Here is a 21,477-nt window from a genome sequence, read left to right as displayed (position 1 = left end):
GAGGGAGCTTTACTCTGTATCTAACCTATGCTGTACCTGCCCTGGGAGTATTTAATGGGACAGTGTAGAGAGAGCTTTACTCTGTATCTAACCTATGCTGTGTCTGCCCTGGGAGTGTTTAATGGGACGGTGTAGAGGGAGCTTTACTCTGTATCTAACCCATGCTGTGTCTGCCCTGGGAGTGTTTAATGGGACGGTGTAGAGGGAGCTTTGCTCTATTTCTAACACGAGCTGTACCTGACCTGGGAATGTTTGATGGGACAGTGTTGAGGGAGTGTTACTCAGTATCTAACACTTGGTATACCTGCCCTGGGAGTGCTTGATGGGACAATGTAGATGGAGTTTTAATCTGTACCTAATGAGGAACTGTTAGATGCTGACACTGTATATATCCCAACATTAACTGGAAAATGATAAAAATATACATACACAAATGAGAAGAAAGCACTTTCAGTTGTTGCGCACATAGGATCATGTTCACCCTCTATTCCACTGGAACTTGCTTACATACCCACCTACACTGAAAATACAGAGAGTTGCATGTATATGGTTGTGGTAATTAAGATTCTAAGAATTTTAACTTTACTTGGGTGAGATGAGCAGAAGTCCATGCACTTTCAAAGCCTGGGATTTAATGTTGGGTCACCTGTTCAGGAATTGAACATGGCAGCTCTGTGGCCTTGGAAATATATCGCCGTTCCTTCATTGTCGCTGGGTCAAAATCCTGGAACTCTCTTCCTAACAGCACTGTGGGAGAACCGTCACCACACGGACTGCAGCGGTTCAAGAAGGCGGCTCACCACCACCTTCTCAAGGGCAATTAGGGATGGGCAATAAATGCTGGCCTCGCCAGCGCCGCCCACATCCCGTGAACGAATGAAAAAAAAAGTGAAAGTTAACTGCTCAGTTTTCCAAACCAGAGGGTGAAGGACATGGATGGAGATTTTTCCCTGTGTTGGACTTTCCCTATATTGAGAACTAGTTTACCCTGTGTCACTTAAGCAGCAGCCAGCATAAGAGGAATGCACTCATCACTTCATGTATTTGTTCAACTCCCTCATGCCCCTCTCCCCCAAAGAGATAAGTGTCTTGTCTGCTGCCCAGATCTCTGCAAGGACTCATTTGTAATTTTGAGAGCCATGTGAGCGCAGAGGATGGTGACTGCATTATATTTCACCCCCTTTGCTTTCTATAAGGAAGCACCTGCTAAGTACCTCCTGTCGGCCCAGCTCAGCATTTAGAAACCGAGGGCATGTAACCATCGTTTTGCAGGTTTCCACACTAACCCAGGTACACCCGCCAGCAGCTCATCCTGCCAAATGTAGCTCAGAGTTTTGAAGGGTTTGATATACCCACTGCTCTCTTGATCTACCCTCTGACAGGTTATGGTTACAGTTCTGTGGTACTGGCATCCCACCAGCACTCAGGGGCCATTCATTTTGTGTGAACAATTAGTGTAGGCAGGCTATCCAACAGAGGTGCAACATAGCCAAGCACAATGTCCAGCAGGGCTCAGTGGAAAGTGATCATGAGCATTAACTAGCTAAATTTCTGCCTCCCTAATCCAAATTACAGGTCAATAGTGACAAGGCTACCATAACCATGATTGAAATCACCTAACTTAGCCAGGGCCTTCCTGATCTCTATTGACTCAGTACCACACCATAAGTGAGCTTCTCTGACCTCTAGTCTCCAACTTGTCTTCATCAGAATCTTTCTAGCCTCTCTCTATTTCATCAACTTGGGGTCATGCTGCTCTGAACTTTCCTTTCTTGTTCCACATAATCTTCTACAAACCGTTTGCGCTCCCATATCCTCACTGTCGAAATCAAGGCTCATCACACGGTTTTTTACTTTTAATCATGCTTTCCTAGGATCTCAAAGCTCTCTTAAGTCTTTTGTCCCTCCTCCCATTTAGAGGCTTTTAAAAGGTGAAGCTTATTGTTCTCTAACTAATACTTTCAGATTTATCTTATCTTCACTCCTACTCCTTTCACCCTTTTTGGTGTCTTGCACCAGGAGCCTTGGTCCCTGACATTGGTTTGTTGATTTAAAAAAGAACATATGGTACACCCAGCTGAGATTTGAACTTGTGCTCCTTTGTGAGTTTGATGGAAAGGGAACTGACCAGCTGTGCTGGATTGTTACCTGGGCTAAAGCGAAAAATTTTAGATGGGTGGAGGTTCCTTTCTTGCACCGTTTAAAAGTGGCCTTGATGACTCAGTTGGCAAATGCAGTGGTCAGTGTGTACTGGACTATACGCCTGGCTTGGACCATGGTTTGTGTTGGATGATGTCAGCCAAGGGGTCAGTGGGGGTGCTACAAACGCCCTCAGTGTTTGGGAGGGGAAATGAGCCAGGATTCCAACTCAACACTACAGTACTATCCAGTGACCTGTGCTAGAAAGTGTATGTGTGAGTGTGAACATTAGGTGTCAATAGGTTTAAGCTTGGCTTTGGCGGCCCCTCATAATCAAATAGTCTGCCAACACTTAGCTGTCTAGATTCACACATGAAGAATGATCACTTGGGCAAGTTCCTAGAATCTACAAGTGCCCATGGAACCCATACCACAGCAAGAGTCAGCAACCTCAACAAATGAGGGGGGAGAGGTCAGTAATATTGGTAACTCGGACCTTCAGCAATAGTTCCAGCTCTTCATTTTCATCTCCTTTCTGCCTTTCAGATTTTATTGTATTTGTCGCCTCTGTTGCGGTGATAGCTGCTGGGACCAAGGGCAATATCTTTGCCACCTCAGCACTTCGCAGCATGAGGTTCCTACAGATTCTCCGGATGGTGCGGATGGATCGTAGAGGAGGAACCTGGAAATTGTTGGGATCCGTTGTATATGCTCACAGTAAGGTCAGTCCAAGCTTTGTGTGTCTCTGATTTCCTTACTTCAGTTCTCTCAGTTCTCCCACTTTTTATTGCCAATTTTCTCCCCTCCTCTCCTGAAGGCATTGACTGCCTGCTGGGGTACAATTCCACAGTGACAGAGCACTTTACAATACCTCACCCAAGTTCCCATTCTTTGTATTTGACATTGATTCGGCTGGTTACCTTGAAGGGCATCACAACTGTAAGCAACCACAGCCTCACCTGATGCCCACACATCACCAATTTCCAACAGTGGTCACTGGATGGTGATCAGGAGCAAGAACCGGAGTTGCTTTTTCCCCCCTCCCTAACCCAAAGTCATTGATGCCACTTGTAGGCTTCCCTACTGCTGCCTTGGGGACATGAGCTAACTCAGCAGACTGGAAATCCATCCTGGGGCCTTCCGGTCTGTGTGTCTCAGCTTTCTTAACCAGCCAAGCTATCTATTCTTATTGGCAGGAAAAATCAGAGAGCAAGTTATTTTCTTAATGGCGAGAGACTGGAAAGTACTGCAGTACAAAGGGATCTGGGGGTCCTAGTGCAAGAAAATCAAAAAGTTGGTATGCAGGTGCAGCAGGTGATCAAGAAAGCCAACGGAATGTTGGCTTTTATTGCTAGGGGGATAGAATATAAAAACAAGGAGGTATTGCTGCAGTTATATAAGGTATTGGTGAGACCGCACCTGGAATACTGCATACAGTTTTGGTCTCCATACTTAAGAAAAGACATACTTGCTCTCGAGGCAGTACAAAGAAGGTTCACTCGGTTAATCCCGGGGATGAGGGGGCGGACATATGAGGAGAGGTTGAGTAGATTGGGACTCTACTCATTGGAGTTCAGAAGAATGAGAGGCGATCTTATTGAAACATATAAGATTGTGAAGGGTCTTGATCGGGTGGATGCGGTAAGGATGTTCCCAAAGATGGGTGAAACTAGAACTAGGGGGCATAATCTTAGAATAAGGGGCTGCTCTTTCAAAACTGAGATGAGGAGAAACTTATTCACTCAGAGGGTGGTAGGTCTGTGGAATTTGCTGCCCCAGGAAGCTGTGGAAGCTACATCATTAGATAAATTTAAAACAGAAATAGACAGTTTCCTAGAAGTAAAGGGAATTAGGGGTTATGGGGAGCGGGCAGGAAATTGGACATGAAGCTGAGTTCGGATCGGTCAATGCCCTGTGGGTGGCGGAGAGGTCCCAGGGGCTATGTGGCCGGGTCCTGCTCCGACTTCTTGTGTTCTTTAGATTTGTGGTTGGGATCAGATCAGCCATGATCTTATTGAATGGCGGAGCAGGCTCGAGGGGCCGATTGGCCTACTCCTGCTCCAATTTCTTATGTTCTTATGTTCTTAACCAGCCAAGCTATCTATTCTTATTGAGGATATGAAGGATACACTGCTGTGATACTCATCTGTCCGTCTCCAATGGTTTCTGCAATAATTATCATTTTTTTTGTGCTTATCGGGATGAGCATGTGTGTGCTGGAGAATGGAATGTTTTTCACTTTTGTCTCCCAGTGTTAATATCAATATCTACCAGGTTAAATGTGGCACAGCCAAACTTGTGTGGAGTTTCCTCTACACTGCTCCCAACAGTATGTTGTGGATGTGTTTTAATTTATAGAGATTTTTCCCTTTTTTAAGTAGCGCTTTCCTTCTAATTTTCTCCTGCACTTTTCTCTCCTCAGCATTGCGCTGACATACTGCAAGACTTTGTTGGGGTAATTTTGACTTTGTGCGATAGTGTGAAAAGGGTGATAGCGAGTCAGCAACCCGTTTTGCATTGTTCCTGATTTTTATTTCCGTCGAAGTCAGTAATAATAAAAATGGGGAGAAATGTAAAGTGGACTGCCGATTTACTATCACCTGTTTTACACTATCGCACAAAGTCAGAATTACCCACTTTGAGTTAGGAGCAGAGTACTGTGTGATGCAGTGGGTTAGACACTGTCCTTTCATCTCAAAAACTTGTGTTTGAATACTGCTGGGATGAAAATTTCCTCTCTCTGCTGGCTGCTATGTAAAATAAGTTTGGAATGAGAAAGTGCTCCGTTCCATAGCATAAACATCCTTCGACTTGATAAACACAAAATTCACAAACCAAACAATTAGCTGCCAGGAGTGCATGCATGAGCAGTGGCTGGGGATTATTGACCAATGCATTATGCTACCACGGGGTATTACAGCCGAGTTTAATCCTGCTATCATACAGTGCCCAACACAGGCACTTTCCTGCAGGAGTCAAGTGGGAGCAGGAACAGTGATTTAATTTCCCTACCTCGCATCGCGGAACACTGAGGCTGGTTGCCCCCAGCTGAAATCAACTAACCTAGAACACAAGTGTATGACCTTCCTGGCCTAGATGGCTCAGTAGCTCACCTGGCAATATATATACCAAATAAGCTGTCGGGAGCATGAATTATTTATTTGTTTAAAACAGTGCCTCATTGTTTGCATCACTGTAGTAACATGTTCTCTTGTTCTGTTGCAGGAGCTGATTACAGCCTGGTACATTGGATTTTTAATCCTCATTTTCTCCTCTTTCCTCGTCTATCTGGCTGAAAAGGAAGCAAATTCTGAGTTTTCGACGTACGCAGACTCCCTCTGGTGGGGTACAGTAAGTCCAGAAACTAGTACTCTTGTTAATTGTTTTTTTTTGAATGGCTCCCCTGTGTCTGTTGGTGATGCTACTGTGATGAATAAAAACTAATGTGCTGGAAACTTGCTGTGTGATATTAGTGTGTGAACATATTAACAGATATCAAGACATATGGATCAACGGCGAGTAAATGGATTTGAAGTACAGATCAGCCATGATCTGATTGAATGGCAGAACAGGCTCAAGAAGCTGAATGGCCTCCTCTTGTTCCTATGTGTTCATATGAAACTCCTTTGATTGCTATTGTATCAGAGATGGTAGCCAGTGTAACTTTTACCGCACAGCATGGTTTCACCCTATAAATGTTGTTTGGCAAGCTAATCTATAGAGCCAATGCAGGCTCAAATCAAGCAGCTGTCTATCCTGGATTTCTCAGTCCAAACGCTGTCAGATTAAACATGTCTCCTCTGCCATGTAAATTCAGACATGTGAGACCAAAATGGGTTGGTGATTGCTTGGTGTGCCTTCTCCAGATCCACTTACCTAGGGATTTAATTAGCCCTGCGAATTAAGAGAGCATATGCATTAATCGTAGTCATTATGTTTGTGTTAACAGAGATGGGCCTAATGTTGCCCCATGCTCTTAAAATTGTTCCTGAGAGAAATATTTCTACTTCACATTAACACATAGATTTGGTGTTAACATTGCTTTTGCTTGTAAACTGCTTGTTAATCATGGAACATAGAGATTTACTTAATTTGTACATCACAGTAATTTGTCCCAATTAAACTGGGGGAAACTAGCAGAGCTTCAGCAAAGCGGGGGATAGGTTATCATGAGGGTAAATTCTGTGTGGGCCTGTGCCGTTTGCTGTTTCCTGTCCATTAGATAGCAGCCCGTCCATGATTTTATGATATAATACTGGCTAGATGTGAGGCCACACGAAATTTACTCTACTGTCGTTCAGTGGGTGTAGCACCATGTTTCCCTGATATTTTGGAGGAGGAGAAGCAGGAACAACAGGACTTAGGTGAGGAGGCAGACATTCCAGTCACAACTCTATCCATTGCAGTGCAAATAATGCCAGCATGGAGACTATGCCTCAGTGCATTTTCAGATTCATGTCAGCTCCTGGAACGAGAACTGCAGCCACAGAGCAACAGATGACAGTGGATGTGAAATTGACCACCGCATTTAATTTCTACGTTCACTGGGTGCTTGCAGGTGGTGCCCTCCCATTTATTTTTTTATTCGTTCATGGGATGTGGGCGTTGCTGGCGAGGCCAGCATTTATTGCCCATCCCTAATTGCCCTTGAGACGGTGGTGGTGAGCCGCCTTGAACCACTGCAGTCCGTGTGGTGAAGGTTCTCCCACAGTGCTGTTAGGAAGAGAGTTCCAGGATTTTGACCCAGCGACGATGAAGGAATGGCGATATATTTCCAAGTCGGGATGGTGTGTGACTTGGAGAGGAACTTGCAGGTGATGTTGTTCCCATGTAGCTGCTGCCCTTGTCCTTCTAGGTGGTAGAGGTCGTGTGCTTGGGAGGTGCTGTCGAAGAAGCCTTGGCGAGTTGCTGCAGTGCATGCTGTGGATGGTACACACTGCAGCCACAGTGCGCCGGTGGTGAAGGGAGTGAATGTTTAGGGTGGTGGATGGGGTGCCAATCAAGTGGGCTGCTTTGTCCTGGGTGGTGTCGAACTTCTTGAGTGTTGTTGGAGCTGCACTCATCCAGGCAAGTGGAGAATATCCCATCACACTCCTGATTTGTGCCTTGTAGATGATGGAAAGGCTTTAGGGAGTCAGGAGGTGAGTCACTCGCCACAGAATATCCAGCCTCTGACCTGCTCTTGTAGCCACAGTATTTATATGGCTGGTCCAGTTAAGTTTCTGGTCAATGGTAGCCCCCAGGATGTTGATGGTGGGGGATTTGGCGATGGTAATGCCGTTGAATGTCAAGGGGAGGTGGTTAGACTCTCTCTTGTTGGAGATGGTCATTACCTGGCACTTGTCTGGCACAAATGTTACTTGCCACTTATCAGCCCAAGCCTGGATGTTGTCCAGGTCTTGCTGCACGCGGGCACGAACTGCTTCATTATCTGAGGGGTTGCGAATGGAACTGAACACTGTTCAATCATCAGCGAACATCCCCATTTCTGGAGGGAAGGTCATTGATGAAGCAGCTGACGATGGCTGGGCCTAGGACACTGCCCTGAGGAACTCCTGTAGCAATGTCCTAGGCCCAACCATTTATTAACAGAAGGGGTTCCTGCTCCCTCAGAGCCACTGCTTTTTGAACACTGGCAAAAACATTTTATAAATGCATGTTTTCTGAGGAGCGCTTACGATGCAGATATCTTGAGAGAATCTAGGGAATCTAGGTTTGATTAATTATCTGAGATTGCAAGATTGGTTCCTTGGGGACATGAGTTACCTGGTCCAAACTTGGCTGATGATACCTCTGAGTAGCCTCCAGATGCCCCGTAGACATTCATGAGCCAGAAATATTATGGAAGAGACATTTGGCCATTTAAAATAACATTGCCAATGTTTGAATTCCTCTGATGATGCCTTGCAGTATGAGTGAGTTGCCAGAATAATTGGAGTGTGCTGCATGCTGTATAATATTGCCATTAATAAGGCATACACATACTTACTGAAGGAGAACTTCAGCAAGGCAGGCCCCAGGAAGAGGGTAATGGGAAAAAAAGTTGCACCACACCAGCCAGCGCTCGAAGTAGCACAGTGTCACAATCCTGATCATTGACTCGTCCCCTTGTGACCTACACATAACTTTTTCTGCAAACAAAGCGACAGATTGCAGAACTTTGTACATACATTTTAGCTAAAATCGGCTGGTGTTTTTTTCCAGAAGTGTATTTTTTTCTACTGCTATGTACAAAGCAATTCTTTTTAATGTTAATTTTACATTGAAAGATACTAACTGCAAATCTCTTACTGTGAGAGAGCAAGCAATGTTCAACATGCTTTGCTACTGTGCTGTTATTTTTTGCAGAGTACTTTGTGTTACATTCTTTCTTGTGCATGTCCTTAAAATGATGCTCTATTGGAAGTGGTAAATGTGGTGGATTTCTGAGAGCTTTCTTGAGGACCTGCTTGTGATTCCGCTGGCCACCTACCTTCATGTGTCACAGAAACAGGCAGTCCTACTTGTGTGCCAGGAATAAACTGACCTTTCCAGCCTTGCAGGTATGCATGCTTTGGGGGAGCTTCTCCTGTCACCAGCACAGAAGCAGATGCTGGCAGGAGACTGATGGTAACTTGGAAACCATTGGCCAATTTACTTGATTCTGCATATATGCCACTACTGAAGGTTGAGTCCTGGCTGCAGTCACTGCTCTCTGTCTGCTGCGAGATCTCTGAATCCCTTCTGCTTCTGTGCTGATGACAGGAGAAGCCCCCCCCAAAGCATGCAGATCTGCAAAGCTGGAAAGGTCAGTTTATTCTTGGCACACAAGTAGGACTGTCTGTTTCTGTGACACATAAAGGTAAGTGGCCAGCGGAATCACAAGCAGGTCCTCAGGAAAGCTCTCAGGAATCCACCACATTTACTACTTCTAATAGAGCATCATTTTAAAGTAGTGCACAAGAAAGAAGTCCCTGTTGTGGTTCCAAGCACAGCAAAACTATGTTTTATTGTATTGGATTGTGGACCTCATTGCCTTGATATCATCAATGGGAGCATTCCCGAGAGATGCTCCAGCGATACTCACTGCCTGCTTGCCTGAAATTCTGCTGATGCAGCATGATGCTCATTGACAGTGCATGGAGTAGTCAGCTCTTGCTGTTACTGTATCATCCAACTACGTGGTAGAATCTGCAATTCTATCCAGACCATCTTCCATCATTTCATGTGATGAGGCATGTGACTTACTAATTCTTGCTTTGAAAGATCATTTGCTTCATCGGTGGCCCCATAAGGTGAGAATCGAAAAGTGAGTCAGTAAGTCCTGTGAACGCCATACAATAACACTCAGCCTTTCTTCACCCACCATTTCCCTCACCTGTCATCAGTGAGTAACCTTGTTTTGCCCTTGTGAAATCCACTAGCATTCTCTGAAGTGTATCCAAACTAGTGCTGTTTCAGGCAGTGTGGATTATGCAGAGTAGTAAGAGCATTGTGATGGTTCCAAGATACAGGCTTCCTCCTCCTGGGCTCATGGCCTTTCTGTTAAAAAAATGATTGAGCATCTAATCATTGTTATGTATATTGTTGCATTGATAGTGCATTGCATTTCAAACTCCCAACTGCCTAGTCTTTACCTGTCACAGAAACAGACAGTCCCATGATACTTTTCCAGTTGTCACTTTACACAATTACTCCGTCACCTCCATCTTTGATGCCCTTGTGGCCAGCAAAACCTTTACTCTCTCTTACCCCGATCGTCTCCCCTAGCATGGCTCTTATCTTCACTCCTCAAATCCAAGGGATGCAGACTTGAGTGTATCTGGTGCACAACTGGTTTAGCCATCCATCACCAGATCTGGCTGGACCACATCAAGCGCTAATGGCCCTCACTCTTCTCGGCCAAAACCACCTACTATTCCAGAATCATCCTGGAGTGCAAAGATAAACCCTCACTTTTTCTCCACTACCAACTATCTCCTTAAGCCCCTCTCTCCTGCTCCCATTACCCTCACCTCCAACAAAAAGTGTGAAGAACTCATGACTTCTTTGTCACGAAGATTGAGACCATCCATTCAGTTGCCTCTATGGCTTACTGCTCTTTCCCTTGGCCACCAAACTGAACTTGTCCCCCCTGTTCCTAGCCCTAGTTTCTCTCCAAGCTACCCTTGTCCATGAGACACACCTTTGGCTCCTATTCCCACTAAACTGCCAACTATCCAACTTCCCTTCCTGGTCCCCATTCTAGCTAATATTGTAAATGGTTTCCTCTCCTTGGGTACTGTTCCCCTCCCTTTCAAAACTATCGTCTTCACTCCCCTCCTCAAAAAACCCACCCTTGACCCCCTCTGACATTGCCTCATCTCCGATCTCTTTTTCCTCTCTAATGCCATTGAACTTGTTGTTCCCTCCCACATCTGTACCTATGTTTCCTGCAACTCCATTTTTGAATTTCTCCAATCAGTATTCCACCCCTGCCAAAGCACCGAAACAGCCCTAAACAAAGTCACAAATGACACCCTCTGTGACTGTGACCTGGACCTCTCTTTAGCCTTTAATGTGGTCGCCCACACCATCCTCTTGCAACACCTTTCCTCCATTGTCCAGCTTGATGGAACTGCCCCCTCTTGGTTCCAATCCAGTCCTATCTGATCGTAGCTAGAGCTTATCCAGCAGTGGCTTCTCTTCTCTCCCCCGCACTGTTACCTCCGGAGTCCTCCAAAGATTTATTCTTGGCCCCCTTCTCTTCCTCATCTACATGCTGACTATTCACAACTTTGGCGTCCTACTCAACCTTGAACTGAGCTTGCAACTCCAATCCTCTCCATCTCAACACCTCTGTAACATTGCCTCCTCCACCTTTACCTCGGTCCATCTGCTGTAGAAACCCTCATCCATGGCTTTCTCACCTCCAGACTCGACTAGTTCAATGCTCTCCTGGCTGGCCTTCCATACATAAACTTGAACTCATCCAAACTCTACTGCACCTCAACTGTATCCTATCCCGCACCAGGTCCTGCTCACCCATCAACACTGTCTTTGCTAACCTACTTTAGCACCTGGTCCCCCAATACCTCAAGTTTTGAATTCCCATTCCATCCTATCTCTACAACCTCCTTCACCCCTTCTAATGCATCTGAACTCTCCATTCCTCTAACTCTGGCCTCTTGTGCATCCCATCTCCACCACTGACAGCTATATCTTCAGCCACCTAGGAGGCATCCTCTGGAATTCCCTCTATAAATCCATCACCACTGTATCTCCCTCTCCTTTCTTAAATCCTATTTTTTCGACCAACTCTTTGAATCACCCCTCCTCTACCTCATTCTTTTGCAGTGCCCATTTTTTGACTATGTCTCTGTGAAGCACGTTGAAACATTTTGGAACACGTTAAAGGTGCCACATAAATGCAACTTGTATATACAGTATATATATTATTACATTGACAGTGCATGGTGCATATAGTTATTGCACTGACAGTATATGGTTGAGATATTGGAGGGAGTTTTAACCCCCAGGACAGACGGGGAGGGGGGTTAAATTCTTAAAGATCTGAAACCCAACTCCAACCCGCCACGAACACGCCTACTTCAGGTTTAACCGGGCGGGTGGGAGGAGGGTGACTACCCTGCTCTCGAAAGACAGGTCTGTAATTATAATATATTAATGAGGCAGCGAGCTTCAGATTTTATCAGACATTTAGATTTAACAGCTGCTTTTCCCAGTGCTCGGGAAACCCGGCAGCTGAAGGAAGGCGAAAACGGCCAGATCCAGCAGATGAGTGCTTTTTATGACACTGCTTGTGGGCCAGGAGGAGCAGGAATGCTTCCCTTTGCTCCCGACCACCCATCTCCCAACCCCCTGCGATCGCCAGGCCAACCCATGTTCTCTTCCCGCCTCCCCGCGATCTCACCCAGGATCCCTCCCTTCCTCATTTTTTTTTATTCGTTTATGGGATGTGGGCATCGCTGGCGAGGCCGGCATTTATTGCCCATTCCTAATTGCCCTTGAGAAGGTGGTGGTGAGCCGCCTTCTTGAACCGCTGCAGTCTGTGTGGTGATGGTTCTCCCACAGTGCTGTTAGGAAGGGAGTTCCAGGATTTCATCCCAGCGACGATGAAGGAACGGCGATATATTTCCAAGTCGGGATGGTGTGTGACTTGGAGGGGAACGTGCAGGTGGTATTGTTCCCATGTACCTACTGCCCTTGTCCTTCTAGGTGGTAGAGGTCGCGGGTTTGGGAGGTGCTGTCGAAGAAGCCTTGGCGAGTTGCTGCAGTGCATCCTGTGGATGGTACACACTGCAGCCACTGTGCGCCGGTGGTGAAGGGAGTGAATGTTTAGGGTGGTGGATGGGGTGCCCCAGCTGCCGCAGGCCTTCCCACCCGACAATCAGTCAACCTCTCGATCTGCCTGGCTGCCGGCTGGAAAATGGAGGAAAAAAGTTCAAATGAGGTCCTCCCGTTCAATTCGGCAGGACCTCCTCATTTCCCGCATTTCTTTGTTTCCCAGATGCTACAAGTTCCCCCCGTTCCCTCCTGGTAAATATCGGGTCCATTATTGCGCTTACATTACAGTGTATATATTTTGTTGCACTGACAGTACATGCTATAAATATATTATTGTACTGACAGCACGGGGTATATATAATGTTGTTACACTGACTGTATATAACAACATCAATTTACATTTATATAGCACTTCATGGCGCTTCACAGGAGGGTAATCAGACAATTGATACCGAGATAAAGAAGGAGATATTATTGCAGGTGACTAAAAGCTTGGTCAAAGATGTAGGTTTTAAGGAGCACTTTATTGGAGGAGAGAGAGGCAGAGAGGCTTAGAGTGGCAATTTCAGAGCTTAAGGCCTAAACGGCTGAAGGCATGGCCGCCAATGGTGGGGCGAAGGAAGTGGGTGATGCACAAGAGGCCAGAGTTGGAGGAACTCAGAGTTCTCGATGGGTTATAGGGCAGGAGGAGGTTACAGAGATAGGGAGGGGCGAGGCCATGGAGGGATTTGAATACAAGGATGAGAATTTTAAATCTGAGACATCACTGGACTGGGAGCCATGTAGGTCAGCGAACACAGGGGTGATGGGTGAACGGGACTTGCTGCGAGTTAGGATACACGCAGCAGAGTTTTGGCTGAGCTCAAGTTTATGGAGCGTGAAAGTTGGGAGATCAGCCAGGAGAGCATTGAAATAGTCAAGATAGAGACAACAAAAGCATGGATGAAGGTTTCAGTAGCAGATGGGCTGATGCAGGGGTGAAGACAGGTGATACTATGGAGGTGGAAGTAGGTGGTCTTTGTGATGGAGTGGATATGTGGTCGGAAGCTCAGCTCAGGTATTTATATTATTATATTGTATATATAATATTGTTGAGCTGATATACATATATATATATATTTTAATTCTTTCTCGGGATGTGGGTGTTGCTGGCAAGGCTTGTCAATCCCTAGTTGCCCTTGAGAAAGCGGTGGTGGGCCTTCTTCTTGAAGCACTACAGTCCATGTAATGAAGGTACTCCCATAATGCTGTTAGGTAATTAGGGCATTCTAGGATTTTGAAGCAGCAACAATGAAGGAACGACGATATATCTCCAAGTCGGGATGGAGTGTGACTTGGAGGGGAACGTGCAGGTGGTGTTGTTCCAATGTATCCGCTGCCCTTATCCTTCTAGGTAATGGAAGTTGCGGGTTTGGGAGATGCTGTTGAAGAAGCCGTGGTGGCTTGCTGCAGTGCATCCTGTCGATAGTTAGTATACACTGCAGACACTGTGGTGGAGGGAGTGGATATTTAAGCTAGTGGATGGGGTGCCGATCAATTGGACTGCTTTGTCCTGGATGGTGTCAATCTTCTTGAGTGTTGTTGCAGCTGCACCCATCCAGGCAAATTATCCAGGAGAGTATTCCATCACGCACCTGTGCCTTGTAGGTGGCGAAGAGGCTTTGGGGAGTCAGGAGGTGAGCCACTCACCACAGAATACACAGCCTCTGACCTGTTTCAGTAACCACGGCATTTATGTGGCTGATCCAGTTGAGTTTCTGGTCAATGGTAACTCCCAGGATGATAATCATGGGAGATTTGATGATGGTAATGTCATTGTATATCAAGGAGAGATGGTTAGGCTCATTTGTTGGAGATGATCATTGCGTTGCACTTGTATGGTGTCAATGTTACTTGCCACTTATCAAGTCAAGCCTGGATGTTGTCCAGGTCTTGCTGCATGTGGGCATGGTCTATTTCATTATCTGAGGAATTGCGAATGGAGCTGAACACTGCAATCATCAGCAAACATCCCCACTTCTGACCTTATGATAGAGGGAAGATCATTGATGAAGCACCTGAAGATGGTTGGGCCTAGGACACTGCCCTGAGGAACTCCTGCAGCGATGTCCTGGTGCTGAGATGATTGGCCTTCAACAACTACAACCATCTTCCTTTGAGCCAGATATGACCCCAGCCACTAGAGAATTTTCCCCCTGATTCCCACTGACTTCACTTTTACTAGGGCTCCATGGTGCCACACTCGGTTGAATGCTGCCTAGATGTCAAGGGCAATTGCTGTCACCCTACATCTTCAGCTCTTTTGTCCATGTTTGGACAAAGGCTGCAATGAGGTCTGGAGCTGAGTGGTCCTGGCGGAACCCAAACTGAGGATCGGTAAGCAGGTTATTGGTGAGTCAGTGCCGCCTGATAGCACTTCCGACGACACCTTCGATCACTTTGCTGATGATTGAGAGTGGGCTGATAGGGCGGTAATTGGTCGGGTTGGATTTGTCCTGCCTTTTGTGGACAGGACATACCTGGGCAATCTTCCACATTGTCAAGTCGATGCCAGTGTTGTAGCTCTACTGGAACAGCTTGGCTAGAGGCTTGGCTAGTTCTGGAGCACAGGCCTTGTCGGAATATTGTCGGAGCCTGTAGCCTTTGCTGTGTCCAGTGCACTCAGCCATTTCTTGAAGTGAATCGAATTAAAGAAGAAAGTAAGAAGAACGACTTGCATTTATACAACCTCAGGACGTCCCAAAGCACTTTACAGCCAATGAGGTACTTTTTGAAGTGTAGGCACTGTTGTAATGTAGGAATCACGACAGCCAAATTGTGCACATCAAGATTTCACAAACGGCAATGAAATAATGACCAGATCATCTGTTTTTGGTGTTAGTTGAGGGATAAATATTGGCCAGGACACCAAGGAGAACTCCCCTACTCTTCTTTGAGTAGTGCCGTGGATCTTTTACATCCACCTGAGAGGGCAGACGTGGCCTCGGTTTACAATGTAAAGAATTGGCTGAGGATTGGCATCTGTAATGATGGGAGCTTCAGGAGGAAGCAGAGAAAGATCCTTCACTTCTGGCTGAAGATGGTTGCAAACGCTTCAGCCTTGTCTTTTGCACTCACGTGCTGGGCTGTGCTATCATTGAGGACTGGGATGTTCATGGAGCCGCCTCCTCCCGTTAGTTGTTTAATTGTCCACCACCACTCATGACTGGATGTGGCAGGATGGCAGAGCCTTGACCAAATTTGTCAATTGTGGGATTCCTTAGCTCTGTCTGTAGCATGCGGCTTCCGCTGTTTAGCATGCATGTATGTAAGGAGTCTTACAACACCAGGTTATAGTCCAACAGCTTTATTTGAAATCACAAGCTTTCGGAGCTTTCCTCCTTCCTCACCTGACGAAGGAGGAAAGCTCCGAAAGCTTGTGACTTCAAATAAAGCTGTTGGACTATAACCTGGTGTTGTAAGACTCCTTACATTTGTCCACCCCAGTCCATCACCGGCATCGCCACATCATAGCATGCATGTAGTCCAGTGTTGTAGCTTACCTCATTTTCAAATGCGCTTGAGTATGTATATTGTTATACTGACAGCACATTGTACATATAGTACTGACAATACATGGTATAAATATTACTGTTGCACTTACAATACATATATACATAGTATAGCCATTGTTATCTATGCATAAGAATAGTTAATGAACAATCTTTGTCAGCTGGTTGTTTGAATATCTGCTTTTTTAGCCTGTTATAAGACTTCTGAAACGTCCTAATTCCCTGTCTTTTGTGCTCCATTTCCAATAAGGTATTGGTTCAATTCAGGATAACAATGCTCTTCTGGGAGACTATTTGGGCAAACTTGCTGTCACTTGTAACCCCCTTGGATAGGCATTCCTATCAATGTAAGATAATTAGCACTCATATCCTATATATATAACAATGTAAAGTCATTGACAGGTGTGCCCCTTTACATCAGTGTCAGATATTTAGTTCTCATTGCTTATCTTAGCAATTTCTTCAAATCAGACACTGATGTTTTGATTTTTGGAAGGAAATTTGTTTACCTCCCACACGTATATGGAACCCTCTATTTATTAGCGGGTTGTCCTTCTGAGCATTGAAGCTATTTTTCTGTTCCCTCACACGGTCCACAATGAATTGCTGGGCGTCGTGTGAAGAAGGCTTTCCCATCCCTTTCTCCTTCCATCAGCATTCCCATTATCTCAGAGTTTTCCCATTCCTCACTCCTTCCATCAGCACTCCTATTATCTCAGAGTTTTTCCATCCCTCACTCCTTCCATCAGCACTCCTATTATCTCAGAGTTTTCCCATCCCTTTCTCGTTCCATCAGCACTCCTATTATCTCAGAGTTTTCCTATCCCTCACTCCCTCCATCAGCACTCCCATTATCTCAGAGTTTTCCCACCCTCACTCCCATTATGTTCTGATTGAAGAGGTTAATGAATGATTCAGCAGCTTCATTGGAAGTTTGTTCTGATTGGCTGCTCAGTTGTGCATCAGTTCTCATACATCCAATCCTTAAGAAAGTGCAATAAGTAAACCCACACCTTGCTACAGGTTTGGTTTGGCTGTCCATTGTGGTGTGTTCTCTTTCTGTGCTGTCAAGCTGCAATGTCACCGTCGCCTTGACATTATCCATCTACTGTTGGTTCAGACTACTTTTTCCAGTTCAGACAATGGACCTGGCTGTGCTGTGCCATAGAACTCTTGGAGCTACACTGGCCCGGTGTTCACCTGACCAATTACAGTACCCTCCCCAAACCTGCTCATAACCATTTCTCTAATAAGGGGATTAGATAAGAAATACTTCTTGACACAACATGGATTCGCCATGAGTCAAAACTGGGTATAAAAGTCAATTTAAAAAAAAATCTTCTCTAATTTTATAGGTTACACTAACAACAATCGGTTACGGTGATAAAACACCACAAACGTGGCTTGGTCGAATGCTGGCAGCAGGATTTGCACTATTAGGAGTCTCCTTCTTTGCTCTACCAGCTGTAAGTATACAGGAATGATATAGATAGCTGCTACAAATGGCTTAGAACGAAGTTAGGAATCACTGTCATACATTAAAACAAACTGGCTACTATGCTTTTTCAGCTCAGAAGTTAAACACTGTCAGTTTCCAGCTCTGATTTTCGTGTGCAATGGGCGGTATTATTAGTTCGAACATTGGCCTTTAGCCTGAGGCCATTGCTCGAACCTCCCTGAAATCCCCTCTGTGTGCTGGCTGTTGTGATCCTACATGAATGGGTTTGGGAGGCTGGCTGGTGCAGGGGAGTTCGATCAATGTCCTGCCATTTCTAGGACCCAGACTCAAAATCCAGCCTAGACAAACAGGATGAACATCTTCTCCTTCTACAGGGATCCTACTTGAAATGAGTTTGGAGTAGTCGCAACCCATAGCACAGTGGGCTTGAGTGTTCAGCACAAAACTCCCCCAATTGGCTTTAAAAAGCTAAGTTCTATAGCATTCCTCAATTGAGAGATATGTCAATGGAAGGTGCTGACGTGTTGCAGGCTTCGCTCTCTGCTGTGCTGGGTCTGGTTGCTAAAGTGTACACAAGTGCAGCCACCGAGTGGCAGGATGTGGGTTCACTCTTAATCCCAGACCCAAGTAAGCTTAAAATCCACAAAAAAGTTATTTTAAATTTTTCTCATTACTTCCAAATGGTCAGATTAATGTGTTGCGATGATTCAATGGGTAAATGAACTGCCCTGTGTGCTGCTGAGCCATACAGGTTTACCCTGGTTTCTGCTGAGTTCGCTGATCTCAGCTGGGGCAGTGGCAGAGATGCTATAATTGGCCTCAGTGCCTTAGGCTAGAACATAAGAAATAGGAGCAGGCGTAGGCCATATGGCCCCTAGGGAGGGGGAACATCAGCCAGGGGTTCTATTTTTGCTCACTATCCAGTGCGCATCAGGTAAGGGCAGGTTTACGTTTGTTTCTGCTTCCCGCATGGTCAAATAGCCTGCCATCTCTTGCTGCCGAAGCTCACACTTGAAGAATGGCCAATTGGATAAGGTATTGGAGGGATGCTGGCCCTCATGGAGCCACTTCCAGCAAGGGTTAGCAACTTCAGGAAAGGAGGCTAGAAAGTCAGAGGAAAAAAGCAATAAAGAATCTGGTTCCGATATTTTCTTATCTTGTCACTGCCAATACTGACTGTGCAATTCAGACCATTGCTGGGTCTCTGATTAGTGACTGACTATGGTGTGTCGCCTGCAGGGAATTCTAGGTTCAGGGTTTGCTCTCAAAGTTCAAGAACAACATCGACAGAAACACTTTGAAAAAAGAAGAACCCCTGCCGCCAATCTCATTCAGGTGAGTGTGGAATTACGCACTCTGTCAGAATCATGTGGCGTCACATGAGTGAAGGCTACAATCACAACAAACCATTGAAACAGTCAGGCGGTGCCAACACACTGTGTTAAGTAAGACTTAGAGCTGGAGAATGGCTTTGAGCAGTAATGTTGGGGTTGGGTTTCACTGCAGTGAGAGACACGAGGAGTCTGGCAGTAAGAATAAGGCAAAGGCTTTCAGCCTTCCCAGCCCCATACTACTCCTGGAATTCATTACAGCTGAGGAAGAATAATCGTAATGAGATGGGAAGAGGTGTGAGGGTTGGGATGGGAATCAGTTGTAGTAGAGGAAAGCTGGGAGTTGTGGAGTAGGAACAAGACTGGCTATAAGGGAACGCTGGTAAATGTTATAGTCAGGTCTACTTTCTGAAAATACACATAGCTAACTAATTTGATTTTCAGTGAGTTAGCATCTATGGTCAACCTTAAATGGGTTGCTAAAAGGTCACAACAGCATGAAGCTTGCTAATCACGTACAAACTTTAAGTTTAAAGTTTCTCTCCCTGGCAACGGCAGCTCTGTAATCATGTTAAGAATTCCAAACCCACAACACATTGTTGCGGAACAGCCAAGGCACAAGGTTTTTTTTAAATTTTGCTGCTGAAGTTTCCCCACTGCAGGAAGAATTCTGGCTGACCTCCGTGACAACCAGTACGGGTCCGAAGTATCTGCTGCTTTGTTGAATGTGAATGTGAATAAGATCTTAGGAGATATCCACAGGGAGCTGATTCAATTGGCATCCAAATTACCTTCTAAAGAACAAGTATGCAGAGGTTGAAGCGTCCACCCTTTAAGAGTAGTTGCATCTTGCCAACTAAACCTTTGATCCTGTGTGGCTGCAATCGTTTTTCATTCTTGAGACCCTGAGGTGAAGGGTCCAGGCCTATAATTACAGTAAATACAAAGGGTGAGAAGAATAGGCGTGAAACAAGGCAATCAGGAGGTATGACACAAAGCTTGAGATTTAAAAACTTGTAGAACAGGAGGAAGGGGAGACTGAGGGAACATAGGAACAGGAGGAGGCCATTCAGCTCCTCAAGCCTGCTCCGCCATTCAATTAGGGCACGTGGAATTGGAGGTAATACATTAGGATTGATTGAAGATTGGTTAATGGACAGAAAACAGAGGGTAGGGATAAACGGGTCATTTTCGGGTTGCCAGGCTGTAACTAGTGGGGTACCGCAAGGATGGGTGCTTGGGCCTCAGCTATTTACAATCTATATCAATAACTTAGATGATGGGACCGAGTGTAATGTATCCAAGTTTGCTGACGATACAAAGCTAGGTGGGAAAGTAAGCTGTGAGGAGGGTGCAAAAAGGCTGCAAAGGGATATAGACAGGTTAAGTGATTGGGCGAGAAGATGGCAGATGGAGTATAATGTGGGGAAATGTGAAATTGTCCACTTTGGTAGGAAGAATAGAAAAGCAGAATATTTTTTAAAAGGTGAGAGAATAAGAAATGATGGTAGTCAGAGAGACCTGGGTGTCTTTGTACATGAATCACAGAAAGTTAGCAAGCAATGAAGAAGGCAAATTGTATGTTAGCCTTTATTGCAAGGGGCTGAAGTATAAGAGTAAGGAAGTCTTGCTGCAATTATATAGGGCTCTGGTGAGACTACACCTGGAGTACTGTGTATAGCTTTCGTCTCCTTATCTAAGGAAGGATACACTTGCCTTAGAGGGGGTGCAATGAATGTTCACTAGATTGATTCCTGGGATCAGAAGGTTGTCCTATGAGGAGAGATTGAGTAAAATGGACCTATATTCTCTGGAGTTTAGAAGAATGAGAGGTGATCTCATTGAAACATATAACATTCTTAGAGGGCTTGATGCAGAGAGGCTGTTTCCCCTGGCTGGAGTGTCTACAACTCGGAGTCATAGTTTCAGGATAAGGGGTCGGCCATTTAGGACCGAGATAAGGAAATATTTCTTCATTCAGGGTGGTGAATCTTTGGAATTCTCTACCACAGAAGGCTGTGGATGCTCAGTCGTTGAGTATATTCAAGACTGAGATAGATAGATTTTTGCACACTAAGGGAATCAAGGGATATGGGGGCAGGAAAGTGAAGTTGAGGTAGAAGATCATCCATGATCTTATTGAATGGCGGAGCAGGCTCGAGGGGCCGTATGGCCTACTCCTGCTCCTATTTCTTATATTAGATCATGGCTGATCTGTACCTCAAATCCTTTTTCCCACCTTTGTTCCACATCCCTTGAGACCCTTACCTAACAAAAATCTATCTATCTCAGTCTTGAAAACTCCAATTGACCCCCAGCATCCATAGCCTTTTGGAGGAGTGAGTTCTTGATTTCCCTCCTAAATGGCCTAGCTCTAATTTTAAGATTATGAACCCTTGTTCTTGATTCCCCACCAGAGGAAATAGTTTCTCTGTATCCACCCTATCGAATCCCTTTAATATTTTAAACAGGGAGGGCAGGACTCCAAAAGTTTGGAGGTCCCTGGTCAAGAATATTTGATAACATTTGATTTTGATAGTGAGGATATATTGAAGGAAGATCTGTCGCCCACCTTTGTAGTGCAATAGCTGGACGAATAGGAGAAGAAAGCTCAGTGGAGCATGTATTAAAGTAGTGGGAATAAAATAGAGAAATGAAAGAAGGATCCTCTCCCCGATATTGAGCCTTTTCTTGTGTATGATTTGGCCTGTGTTTGCATCGATCAATACTT

At 45.3% G+C, this 21,477-nt stretch overlaps 1 protein-coding gene across 1 annotated transcript in view; it reads left to right on the top strand.

Annotated features, from left to right (window-relative positions):
* Nucleotides 1-21,477, top strand: part of LOC137342490 (potassium voltage-gated channel subfamily KQT member 4-like) — a 541,779-nt gene that overhangs the window by 357,161 nt on the left and 163,141 nt on the right. The window contains exons 4-7 of the mRNA XM_068006381.1: nt 2,686-2,861; nt 5,365-5,490; nt 17,312-17,422; nt 18,655-18,750. Of these exons, the coding sequence (XP_067862482.1) occupies nt 2,686-2,861; nt 5,365-5,490; nt 17,312-17,422; nt 18,655-18,750 (509 nt within the window). The remainder of the gene's footprint in view (nt 1-2,685; nt 2,862-5,364; nt 5,491-17,311; nt 17,423-18,654; nt 18,751-21,477) is intronic.

The sequence above is a fragment of the Heptranchias perlo genome, chromosome 26 (assembly GCF_035084215.1).
Source record: "Heptranchias perlo isolate sHepPer1 chromosome 26, sHepPer1.hap1, whole genome shotgun sequence".
NCBI lineage: Eukaryota > Metazoa > Chordata > Chondrichthyes > Hexanchiformes > Hexanchidae > Heptranchias > Heptranchias perlo.
Note: the sequence above shows the minus strand (reverse complement) of the source record. Positions and strands in the feature narration are given on the sequence as shown.